A 13,326-nucleotide genomic window follows, 5' to 3' on the forward strand; every position below is an offset into this window, starting at 1 on the left:
CGAAGTTAAACCTTAGGCGAACTTGGCTTCAGGCGAAGTTAAACCTTAGGCGAAGTTACGCTTGAAGGCGAAGTTACGCTTGAAGGCGAAGTTCATCAGGCGAACTTAATCTTGCAGGCGAAGTTATCGCGCTGCAGATCTGTTTGCCCATAACTCCTTCGTTTCTTAGCCAAATAACTCGATTTTGGTACCCACGGAATCGTATGATCGGCGCCTACAAATCCTAACCATCAAATCGGCCTAAAATCGACGTTTTAGGGGTCCGATTTGGGCAGTTTGGGTTTCGGGTCCGGTTAACCCATCCAATCCTAACCATTTTCAGTAATATTAGCTTTGGTGGATTTGTTCTTACCTTACCAACTCAGATCTATCAACAAAATCTCGGGTCTCGGCTTCGAATCTTGACCGGTTAGAATGTGTGTGTTTTGAGTGTGTGGAGAAATAGGTGTAAATGAAGATATTTTGGGATTTTGGGGGTATTTATATCCCTGAAATCCCATTCTCATTTAACCCATCTCAATTAATCCAACACTAGCCCGACTCATACCAACTCCTACTCTATTATTTATTTCCCGAACCCGAGTCAACTTTCCCTCTATTATTAAGTAATATAATTAATATTATCTTGAAATTTCGGGATGTTACATGAGTCCTACGTTCGACATAGTAAGTTAGGATGGCGAATCCCTCTAACTTCTGTTGGACATAGACTTGGCAGGTGATGGCGTAGTTAAGGACTGCGGGCCTTATACGTGATGTAGATGATAGATGTAAACGTAGATAGGGACGGTGGGCCTTATACGTGTTATAGGAGATAGACGCCAACGTAGATAAGGACTGCGGACCTTATACGTAATGTAGATAGGCGTCAGCACAGGAAAGGACTGTGGACCTTATACGTGCTATATTTGTGTTGTGGTAGCATAGGGGAAGACTGCGGACTTCGTACGTGTTATGGTTATAGGTGATTGACGCCAACGTAGATAAGGACTGCGGACCTTATACGTATTGTAGATAGGCGTCAGCACAGGAAAGGACTGTGGACCTTATACGTGCTATACTTGTGTTCTGGTAGCATAGGGGAAGACTGAGGACTTCGTACGTGCTATGGTTTAGGTTGCAACATAGGGAAGGACTGAGGACCTTGTACGTGTTGTCAATATAGGATGGTATATGGAAGGACTGCGGACCTTGCACGTACCATAATTTGTGAACACAGGTAAGGACTGCGGACCTTTTACGTGTTTACGACCTTGAGTACATGTATAGACGGCGGACTATGAACGTACTCTCGGTAGACTGAGGTTAGTGATTGTAGATATGTATGTATGTATGTATGGTAGTGGGGTAACAGATTAAGTATGGATATGTATCTTTGGATATGTATGTATGTGTATGTATTGTATGTTGCATGATTAACTAGAACTCACTCAGCGTAGCTGACTTTTAGTATGTACACAGGTATATATGTTTATCGAGAAGGCATGAGGATGACACATGGCATGGGTTGAACGGCTGGCATCTGAAGATAGGAGAAAAGATGTTTTAAATATAATGTTTTGTGTTATGGTATCAAAGAAAAGATTAAATGTTTTGTAATAAACGGTTAAAGTTTTATATTCCGCGAAAGTTTTAATAAATTATGATTTGTAGAACTGTGTTTATGAGTAAATCCGACGCTAAAGTAGAGCTACCGGGAACGGGGCCTTACAGTTACGATACCGGCACTCATAGCTTATGATACAAGTAACATATCTAAAATGATGTTTACTCGATTGTTAAAATCCAGGCATTGCAGCAGTGAATCAATGTGAATTCGGTCGGTATCGATATATTCATTATGATTATGAAAATAAACCCACAAAATAAATTCTTCAAGTTAAAATATTTAAAAAAACATACAATAACAATGTATTAAAAAAAGAAAATAAATACAAAAAGATGGTATGCTCCACCACCAAAACCTACATAGAAATATCAAAAAGAAAGTATAATATAAAAAAAAACAAAAGACTTGCTTACATGCTTAAGGTGGGCCTCGAACTTGAATGTTGAGCCGGAAAGAAAGCACAAACAGATAGCACTAACACCCATCAGGCTACACCATCAATATTGTTTCATCATCAAAATGTTTAGATTAAATTCTGAACTAAACTGATAATATTCAGAAAAACAATTTTGTTGCACCGACATTCCAACTTTTATCTATATATATAATAGCAAGAATGTTCCTGTTAAGTTAATAGTTAGTTAGAGCATTCCCATTAGGTTCTCTATTTCTATCTCCGTCTCTAAAATTTAAAGAAAACATCTAAAACATGGTTCCAATCCATTCCACATCTCCAAACTTCATCTCCAAATTTTAACAAAATGCTATAGTAGATCTCCAAATTTAGAGCAATGTCAAAGCACTCCATTTCCAACTCCCTCCTTAATAGTTAAGATATAAATGGAAGAAAGAGAAATAAATAATAAAAAAAAGAATATAAAGATAGAAATAGAGAATGGGTTGGGGGAGGTTTTTAAAGAATGATGTATAAATTTAAGAAATTGTGGTTTTTGGTTAAGTTTTAAAGATGGGGATGGAGAACCCATTGAGAATGCTCTTAGGGTAAAGTTAAAATACAAAGGACAATAAAAATGAGAAGGGTGAGAATGAATCCAGTCTATTGATCTTAGATTTGAATGGCTGAGATTAATTTAATAAATAAAAATTGATGAAAAGGGCATTAAGGTAATAACCCACGTTTGTTGACTTTCTCTCTCCACATGCAAGGCACATGTCAATTCCCCCATCATTTTAAAATGTCCATAACTTTTTCATACGACATTTAAAAAAAATTCTCCATAATAATAAGCGTTTTTTTATCTTTAATATGAGTATCATATTGTTATATAAAAAAATAAAAAAATTAATGGGTTTTTTAATTGTGTTTTTTGGTTGTTCATTGTGTCATTGTGTAATATGTTGTTTCCATTGTGTTTTACATTTCAAGTCATTGTGTTATATATATTCACCACTGTGTGTTACGTTGTAGGCCATTGTGTTATACGTATTCGCCATTGTGTCTTACGTTTAAGGTCATTGTTTTATACGTATTCACCATTGTGTTTTACGTTTCAAGTTATTGTGTAACATGTATTAATGGCGAAAAAGACACAATGGTGTGCGAAAAGACACAATGGCGAAAAAAGACACAATGGTGTGCGAAAAGACACAATGACGAAAAAAGACACAATTATAAACGAAAAGACACAATGGTGTGCGAAAAGACACAATGAAGAAAAAAGACACAATGACGAAAAAAGACACAATGAGGAAAAAAGACACAATGGTGTGCGAAATGACACAATGACGAAAAAAGACACAATGATAAGCGAAAAAACCACAATGGTGTTCGGAAAAAGACACAATTATAAGCGAAAAGACACAATAATAAGCGAAAAGACACAATGGTGTGTGAAAAAACACAATGACGAAAAAAGACACAATTATAAGCGAAAAGACACAATAGTATGCGAAAAGACACAATGACGAAAAAAGACACAATGATAAGCGAAAAAGACACAATGGCGTGCGAAAAGACACAATGACGTGATTTTTGTTTTAAATTTTATATAACAAAAATCATACTCTTATTAAAGATAAAAAAAAACGCTTGTTATTATGATGAATTTTTTTTAAAAAAAAATATCATACGAAAAAGTTATAAACGTTCTAAAATGATGGGGGTATTAACATGTGTCTTGCATGTGGGGAGAGAAAATGTGTACAATTACCTTTATACCATTTTTTCTTTGGTCCTTACTTGACACATGTCAATTATTTATGACTTTTCACACTTTTCATTTTTATAACCCTTTGTAGAATAACTTGACCTTAGTTGGTTAATCTAAGAAATGTAGTTACTAACCAAAATAAAATATTAATTTTGTCATTTATAAACATTGTACGGTTTGGATTTTATACTAATATTAAAAACTATAGACGAACTTTTACTAATGTTGTGATTTCATTAGGGCACCTTAATCAAATGTGGCTGACGATGATGGTGATGTAAGATGTAACATACCCTAAAAAAATTATCGAATAAGTGAAATCTTGAGAATCTTAAATGGAAACTAATCTAGAGCGGGAACTGATTTGGAGCAGGGAGAAATTGGAATAGAGATGGGAACATGTAACATGGATCTAAACTTAAACTCGAACTTGGAACCGAATCAAGGACAAGGCGACATCGACGTCTTGCCGCCCTATTTAGGGTTTGTACATTAGCGGCGATAGTGACGGCAGCTCTAATTCTATACAAAAGATATTGAAATAATAACATATTTAAAAGTTGTGATTAAAATGGATGAAAAACCATAACATATAAGAAATCGAAAACTTGAAACTGTATCTAAACCGAACCAGGTTGTGTGCTGAACACAACTAATCCAAATAATGAATTAAATTAAAAGAACATAGCATTATAACTTGAATCTCGTCGGATCGATTCTCAATGTGTCACCCCAAACGAGATTTGAAGGACTATTTCCGGATTTTAAACAAAAAATGAGGCTATTTTTAATCTCTCTCTTAAAAGGACTAATTTGGGAATTTTCACTAGGGATGAGTTTTTTTTCTTAAATACTCGTACACGTACTTATTCATTACCCTTACTTGTACTCGTACATGTACATGTACGTGTCTATTGGGTACGGGTATGAGTACGCAAATTTACTGATTATAAGTACGGGTATTTTCGGGTATAGGCACGGGTACAAGTACGGGTATTACGGGTATTGGTACCCGTTTAGAATATGTAGGGACTTTTATTAGGTTTCCAACACTTATGACTTAACTTTCAAGCGAGATTTTCAAAACATAATACATATTAGTTGAATAAGTTCATTCTTAATTTATATATGTATATTCATATACTAGTTTTTATCCCTCGTATTACGGGGGTTGTTTTACATTATTTGTTTTTAATATTGATTTATTTTTTTGAATTTTTTTTATTGTATGAAAGTTAATAATATATTTATGATTTGATGATAAATTGTTTCACAAATAAATTAGATGTTATAACTCGGTTTAAAAGTTATATGGGTTTGAGGAGACCCAAGACCCGTTTATTTTTTATACTATAAAATTGGTTTTTTAATTATAAATTATATATATATATATATATATATATATCTTTTTTTAAAATAAATCATATTTTAATTTTTAGTATATCCCTAAATTATAGGATTTTTATATCAAATGATTTAGTGAGATAAGTTTTTAATTTAATTAGATGTTATAACCCGTTTAAGAAATATCTGGGTTTGATGAGACCCATACCCTTGAATTCAGGTTAAATGCATGAGAAATTTCTATTTAAAAATTAAGCAAATCTGGTGATTCCAAAAAGAAGGGGGAGCAACCACATAGTGACGCGTATGATTTTATGTTTTCGTTTTTATATATTATAGATTGTGTATTCGTATCTTTTTATTTAATGTATGTGTAATTGTGTATATAATTAAATAACATGTATTAACTTTCTCTATTTTTTTCTATAGAAATTGAGAAACGATAAACTAAGAAAAGGAAAAGGGAATGAATTTTATATTATGGCTTATTTGTTTCATTTTTAGTTTTGATATTATAGATAATTGATTGTCGGTATTGTACCGTTACCGACATCTGGTTTAGTGGAGATTTAAAAAAAAAAAAAGAACAAAGAGGTACCAAAGCGAGTACCGTACATGTACCGGTACTCTTACCCGTACCATATAATTCGGGTATGGTATGAGTATCACGATTTACTGATTTTAGGTACTGGTGCTTTCGGGTACAGGTACGGATACGGTCCCGATCTCATCCCTAATTTTCACATAATACCATTGGTTATAACACACTCGTTCTTGGTTGGTCGCGCAAACACATGATCATGTGTTAATTAAATACATGTTTCCAACTCTACTAATGTTCCGTGATAACTGTTTTAAAAACTGATTTTTAACTCGTACAGGATTGAGGTAAAATAATGGCACAACCAGGTTGTATTGGGAGGTTCAACCAAGTTAAATAGTTTATCCTATAATTTCATATAAATCAATTTCAACATAAAAAAATAACCTTAAATTAGACGATTCATAATAAAAAATAACTCAAAAAAATAAAAATACATAAGTACTCAATTTTTATCCAAAAGTTTACTCATTTATATGTTTATCGCTAGATTAAACCACATCATTTTCACACCAATTTCATAACCACTATCATTATTTTGTTTTTACATTTATAATAGTTAATATGTTTATCGCTAGACTAAACCACATCATTTTCACACCAATTTCATAACCACTATCATTATTTTGTTTTTACATTTATAATAGTTAAAGAAAACTACAACACGAGACGTATTACAAACACAAACGTAAGAAGTTCTATATTTTGAAACCAACTTTGTATTTAATTAAATTTATATCGGAATGTTTGTTAAAAAAAAGAAAGATAAACAACATTATATAACTGTTTTATTAAATTAACGAGTACAAGTTATTACATAGGCACACCAGGCACAATGTTTCACACCGTCGAAACTGGCCATACCAACCACACCAAGGTTTCATGTACCCACATATCTAACTATCTATATAATTGTCTATCATGAAATCCTACGTGTCGCTCTCAGGTTGTCCCCTCAATTCTCTAGAGCCACCAGATTGCTTGATTTCTAAATGGAGGCTTCTCATGCATTTGACCCGAAATCGCGGGTATGGGTCTTACCAAACCCATATAGTCTTTAAATGGGTTATATCTCATTTATTTGTAAAACTATTTCATAATCAAACAATAATTTTCGCGGGTCATGGGTCTCACTAAACCCGGATAACCCTTAAACGAGTTATAACATCTCATTTGTTTGTGAAATAGCTCCTTAATCATCAAAAAATAATTTTCACGGGTTATGGGTCTTACCAAAGCCTAATAGCTCTCAAATGGGTTATAAGATCTTATTTATTGGTAAATACTTTCATCCTTAAACCCTAATTTAATTTATCTTCTTTACATGTTCTCCATTCCCGGTCTATCATCTCCATAGTCGATTAACTTCCGATACTACCTGCCATCGTCAACTACATCATCGTCCCCTTTTTCATTAGACAAATATTTGTGTTCATGTTTGGTCATTTAAAAAATCAACAGGTTTGTGTTCGTGTATTTTTGTTCGTTAAAAATCTAAAAACCTACACATCTCAATTGAAAATACCCAAACGCCTAAAAATATAATACAAACTAATATATATGTATTAAATTAAAACAAACTACGTTAAAAAATAAAATAAATCATCATAAAATAGCAAAACGATTAAAAAAAATTAAATAAACTCTCGTAACACGAGAGGATCAAACTAGTAGTTTTATAAAGATAGACATTACTATCACGCCTTGATAATTTGGTCTACAAGCTCTTTATGTATTTTATGTAAATATGGTAAATAACTTAATATTTTATCATTGCATTTATTAATTGATACTACATTTATTACTTAATTGATACTGTATTTATTATTTTATTTGAAATTTGAAGTTAGTTATGTGTGTATTAATTGTCACAAACGCAATAAATGTAAATTGCTACTTTTTTATGCTATTAAAACAAGGATGTATACAAGAGGGCCAGTTGACCAACGCGATCAGTGTCGCATCAATAAAATGTCGAAAGACTAGTTTGCCGTCTAATAAGTCATGTTCCACCCTCTTAGGTTGGTCACGTGGTCGGCAGTTTCGCACACCATATTCATGTAACGGAAAAAAAAAAGAATGTATAAACTTTTGAGTGGTCATAATCATTTAAGTTTTCTTCTACACGTTTTTTTATTTATTCTATTATTAGATAGTTGCACGAAATTCATATTTAGTGTGTTGACTTCAATGTTGACCCGACAACTTTGACCATGGACCATGGTTGTTTGATGTGAACTCAAGTGGGCTTTCAGATCCACTAAACAGCAGCCAGGTGTCATGGTCCCACTAAATCAACACTTTTCACTAGTTTATAACTTCTACACAACTTCCTCAAACCACATACAATACAATGGCCAATCAAACAAATTCTCCTACACTGGAGCCATGGCATAACTTAGCCGGAAAAGTTGTCATGGTCACCGGAGCATCGTCCGGTCTCGGTAGAGACTTCTGTATCGACCTGGCTAAAGCTGGATGCAGAATCGTTGCGGTGGCACGTAGGATTGACCGCCTCGTGTCTCTTTGCAATGAGATCAACAAAACTGAACCAACAGATGATGCTGGAATGGTTCGAGCGGTTGCGGTGGAGCTTGATGTCAGTGCTAAGGGTCCTGACATTAAAGCCTCGGTTAAAAAGGCGTGGGACGCTTTTGGACGTATCGATGCTTTGATTAATAATGCGGGCGTTAGAGGTAATTATCAAATAATTTATAAGTTACAGTGTAAAAGTCATAAGTTACAACTTAGTTGTAACTTATATTATATAAGTTATAAAGTTACAAATTATATTCACTGATTTAGTAATAGACATATGGGTTACAACTTATAGGTAGAGGTGCACAAATCGGTTTTTTTAAAAAAACCGGTTCGGTTATTAACCGGACCGGTTTTTTTCGTCCAGGAAAAAAACCGGTTCGGTTAATAACCGGACCGGTTAATAACCGGTTTTTGTGTATGAAAACCATAACCGGTCAAACCGGTTAGGACCGGTTTAGGAACCGGTTAATAAACCGGTTTTTTTATTAACCGGTTTTTTAATAACCGGTCTAACCGGTTAACCGGTTTTTTTTTTTTTTTTTAATTTTTTTTAAATAACCATTATTTTTTCACAGTATAAACGAACCGGTAACTACAAGGCAAACCGGTAACTACAAGGCAAAACGGACTGACTCCATTCTTTGATTTCGTTGTTACGGTTCTTTGCTTGGAAGATTAAAAACACATAACTTTCATTTATAGCTTTTACATTAAAAATACAAACATTAAATCGTTATCGCATATTCGTAACTCAAAAATACAAACATTAAAGAATGCTTAGACACGATTACATTAACAACTTGCTGTTTCTTACTCATTATTTTCTTCGCTACCCGATCCCGAGCTATTCCTTAGGTAATCGTCGTACGCGGCTTCTTCATCGGTCATTGGTTGAGTGTGTCCTTGAGTGACCTCGTCTTCATACAAGCCCGCCTCATAGTCCATTTCCCCCTCGAGTGAGCGTTGATGTTGTGCCCTATCTAAAGAGTCCAAGTAATCCTTGTAGCAAAACGACATCTCTACAGCTGGTGGAGTGAGTCGAGTCCTCCTAATCGATATAACCCTGCCAGAAACAGAAAAAGCAGACTCCGAAGCTACCGTGGAAGCTTGGACCGTTAGTAAATCTTTGGCCATGGCGGCGAGGATCGGAAACTCATCCTCCTTACCTCTCCACCAAGCCAGCAAATCAAGACTTCTAAATTCATCTGGAGTCATGTGTTTCACAAAGTTGGTACCACCATACCTTCCAAGTTCACTGCTTGGGGTGTTTACCTTTTGACGTTTACCGGCGTCTTCCCAAATCATGTAGTACATCCCCATTTCAAGGTCGGTTTGGGATTGGGATTGGGCAACAGCTCTTAACGAGTCATGAATTTGGGAAGACGACCCGTATTTTGTAAGGTAAACATCATACATGTTAGACAAGGTGGTGTTGAAAGCATTCTTTAAAGTTTGGTTATAATAGGGGTTTTGATCGTCGTTTAACTCTAGCTCATCACAAATTTTTTCTATTAAAGCTTCAACACCACCAACATTTATGCAAGGGTTTAACGCAGCAGCACATGTCAAAACAGCGGGTAGTTGTTGAAAATATTTTCTAAATTTTTCTTTCATTTTTACACCCATATCAAAATAAGGTGCACCCCTACAATGTAGTTCACTCAACTTTGTGCACATGACAGCAATTTTTGGTAAAGCAATGGGGCTAGTTGGATAGTAAACCCCGGATAAACTAGTTGTGCAAGATTTAAAAATTTGAAGGACCTCCGTAACGATCTCAATCAATAACCAGTTTCTAGGATCGTACGGTGCACATTTACCCATACTTGACAAAATTTGATGAAACGCAACTAGTGATTCTTTTTGTTGGATGACTTTCTCAAACATATCACAAGTCGAGTTCCATCTTGTTGGACAATCCCAATTTGGCCCCAACCATTGACAATTAGCTTCTACACAAAATTTTTTGTATCTTGAAAATCTTTTATTGTTGCTAAAAACATCTCGTAACATTCTTTTAAAATTGTTTCTTTGCGTTTCGATCACGTTTAACCCATCTTGCACGGCCAAGTTGATAATATGTGCAATGCATCGGCTATGAAAAAACGCTCCATCACAAATAGGTTTATACTTTAATTTTAAATGGCCAACCGCGGCCGTATTGTTGGACTCGTTATCAAACGAAATTGAAAAGATTTTATGTTCAATCTTGTATTGTCGAATGACTTTATCCAAGAGTTTAAAAATATTTCTACCCGTGTGCGGGTAATCAAACAATTGAAACGCAACGGTTCGTTTCATCATTTGCCACGACTCGGGGTCAACCCAATGAGCCGTCACACAAATGTATGAGTCGGGCGAACCATTAGGTACCGACCACACATCCGTTGTTAAGTTTACACCAGTTTGTAAGTTTGAAAAGTATGAAATTAGTTCGGATTTAGCGTTTTTCCAAGCTTTAAGACAATCTCTTCTAAGGGTCGAACGACTTACGTGTTGGTAGCGTGGTTGAACATACTTTTGCATCATCTCCGTGAATTGAGGGTTGTCGAAGTGGTTGAAAGGAAGTGTATTTTGAATCACAAAGTTTGAAAACTGTTGACGTACCGCTTCAAGGTCGTACGTAAACACCGTTCCTTGATTCGTCATCTCCGGCTGCGAACTACTTCCCGATTCGTCCTTCAAGGCCTTGCAAAAGGGCCTTTGTACATGCGCTTTTAAAGTGGAGTTTGCATCTTTGCCATAAAACTTCAAAAAATGTTTGCATCGAGCTTTTTGGCTACCGTTAGACATTTCGCATAGGTCGAAATGTTGCCAAACATCTTGGTTTCGTTTCGTGGGGATGACCCGAACGACCGTTTCTCCCGAGTTCGAGGCACCCATGTTGACGGATGAAGCAGCACTTTGGGAGGCCATGATAATCGACTACGAAATAAGAGCGTATGGAGTGGTAATGTGGTATAATAGAGCGTGAGATAACAAAATAATCGCGTATGAAATAAACGTTTAGAGCGTTTGGAGCGTTTGGAGTAGTATAATCGAGTGTGTTCTAACCAATACCCAACCTAAACTATATATAGATGTTTGTGGGGGTAGAATGGTAAATAAAAAAAAAAACGGTCAAAAAATGAAAAAAACGGCATATAGCCGTTTCTCAACGGCATAAAACCGGTTTTTAACCGGTTAACCGGTTACTAAAAAACCGGTTAACCGGTTTTTCTAAAACGGTAATAAACCGGTTTTAAAAAAAACCGGTTAACCGGTTTTTTAGTAACCGGTTAATTTAAAAAACCGGTTTTTTTTATAACCGGTTTGAAAACCGGTTTGGGCTCGAAAAAGTATAACCGATATACAAACCGGCGGTTTGTAAACCGGTCAAACCGGTTTTAAAAAAACCGGTTTTTTAAATATCCGGTTTCCGGTTTAAACCGGCAAACCGGTTCGGGGACCGGTTTTTTTGACCACCTCTACTTATAGGTAACGTGCTGAGTCCATTGGAGTTGTGTGAAGAAGGATGGGATGGTACCGTCAGAACAAATTTGACCGGAACATGGTTGGTGTCAAAGTACGTTTGTATACACATGCGTGACGCGAAACAAGGGGGTTCGATAATTAATATATCTTCAATAGCGGGTCTTGACCGTGGGCAGCTGCCCGGAGGTCTTGCTTATTCGTCTTCGAAAACCGGTGTTGTCACGTTGACAAAGGTAATTTTGATTCTTGGATTTGTGTTTAAAAGATTTGTTTGTGGTTGTTTTATTGCTGTAGGGATTAAATGTTTAATTGTTTGATTAGGTAATGGCTTTGGAGTTGGGTGTGTACAAGATCAGGGTGAATTCGATTAACCCGGGACTTTTTAGCTCGGAGATAACCAAAGGCTTGATGGAGAAAGAGTGGCTCAACAATGTGGCTAGAAGAACCACTCCGTTAAGAACATTTGGCACAGCTGATCCAGCCTTGACTGGACTGGCTCGGTATCTGATTCATGACTCATCCGAGTATGTTAGTGGTAATGTGTTCATTGTCGATGCCGGTGCAACATTACCTGGTGTCCCCATTTTTTCTTCACTTTAGGTTCGTGAGTTTCTCTTGAAATAAAGATTGAGAAATCATCTTTTATTTATTTATTTATTTATTTATTTTTAGGATGATTAAATTTGTTATGATTATAAAATATATATAATGTTAAGAACAAATCATATGCGATATGCTTAAGATTAAGAAATTATATGATTTAACGATATTCAGAAAACTCTCAATAACCATATACCTTATATGACCATAGTCGAAGAGTATTTATTTTTATTTTTTATTTTTATTCTTTTTAACGGTCAACGAATCATTTAAATTGTATACTGGTGAAATTCAGCACATCGGGATACATTCGCCTCTGAACCCGGGAAAAACCCACCTCTAGGGTTGACACCCGTGAACACTCGCCTGAAGGCACGACAGTGTGGTGAGTTAAAACCCGTTCAGTTCAAGGATCGAACCAGTACTTGCACATTATAACGAAGTGCTACCAAAACTAAGTGTATGAGCAGGAATCGAACTTGGGTCACATGAGGTCACATGAATCCTCATGTCTCTATATACTGACCACTTCACCACCAGCTCATTAATATCAATTAGTATTAGTTGTACAAGAAACAAAGAATCCCTTCTAAATTTACTAAATTACATATTTTCCTAAAATACAATTTTTATGCCTTGATGTACAATGCTTTAGAAACATGATTTGAGGAAATATATGAAATTGCCAACTAAATATTGAATTTAAAAGCTTTCAAAATAAACATATATATAATCTTTAGGCTTACATGTCTATTATACATTTATATGAACACGTTAGTACACTATCAACATATATAACGTCCAACCGTTTGGACATCTTAGGAATGTGGCACACGGCTTCTTTAGGCGAAAAGGCAGCCGTGTGGCATAACATGTTCTAGCGAACTATGGGCGGTCGAACAAATGTTTTGTCTGACTGCAGACGGGTTTTAAAAACAAAATAAACATACAACTTTAGAAATGAAATAAATTAACTTATATTTTAA

General features: G+C 35.3%; 1 protein-coding gene across 1 annotated transcript; it reads left to right on the forward strand.

Annotated features, from left to right (window-relative positions):
• Nucleotides 1-7,853: 7,853 nt before the first annotated feature.
• On the forward strand, nt 7,854-12,350 carry LOC143549171 (uncharacterized). Its single transcript, XM_077040142.1, has 3 exons — nt 7,854-8,421; nt 11,744-11,973; nt 12,062-12,350. The coding sequence occupies exons 1-3, from the start codon at nt 8,079-8,081 to the stop codon at nt 12,338-12,340; spliced, it is 852 nt and encodes a 283-aa protein (XP_076896257.1). The 5' UTR covers nt 7,854-8,078; the 3' UTR covers nt 12,341-12,350.
• Nucleotides 12,351-13,326: the final 976 nt, after the last annotated feature.

Source organism: Bidens hawaiensis, unplaced genomic scaffold, assembly GCF_021521415.1.
Source record: "Bidens hawaiensis isolate Kalapana, Puna unplaced genomic scaffold, B.hawaiensis_p1.1 tig00015447_1, whole genome shotgun sequence".
Taxonomy (NCBI): domain Eukaryota; kingdom Viridiplantae; phylum Streptophyta; class Magnoliopsida; order Asterales; family Asteraceae; genus Bidens; species Bidens hawaiensis.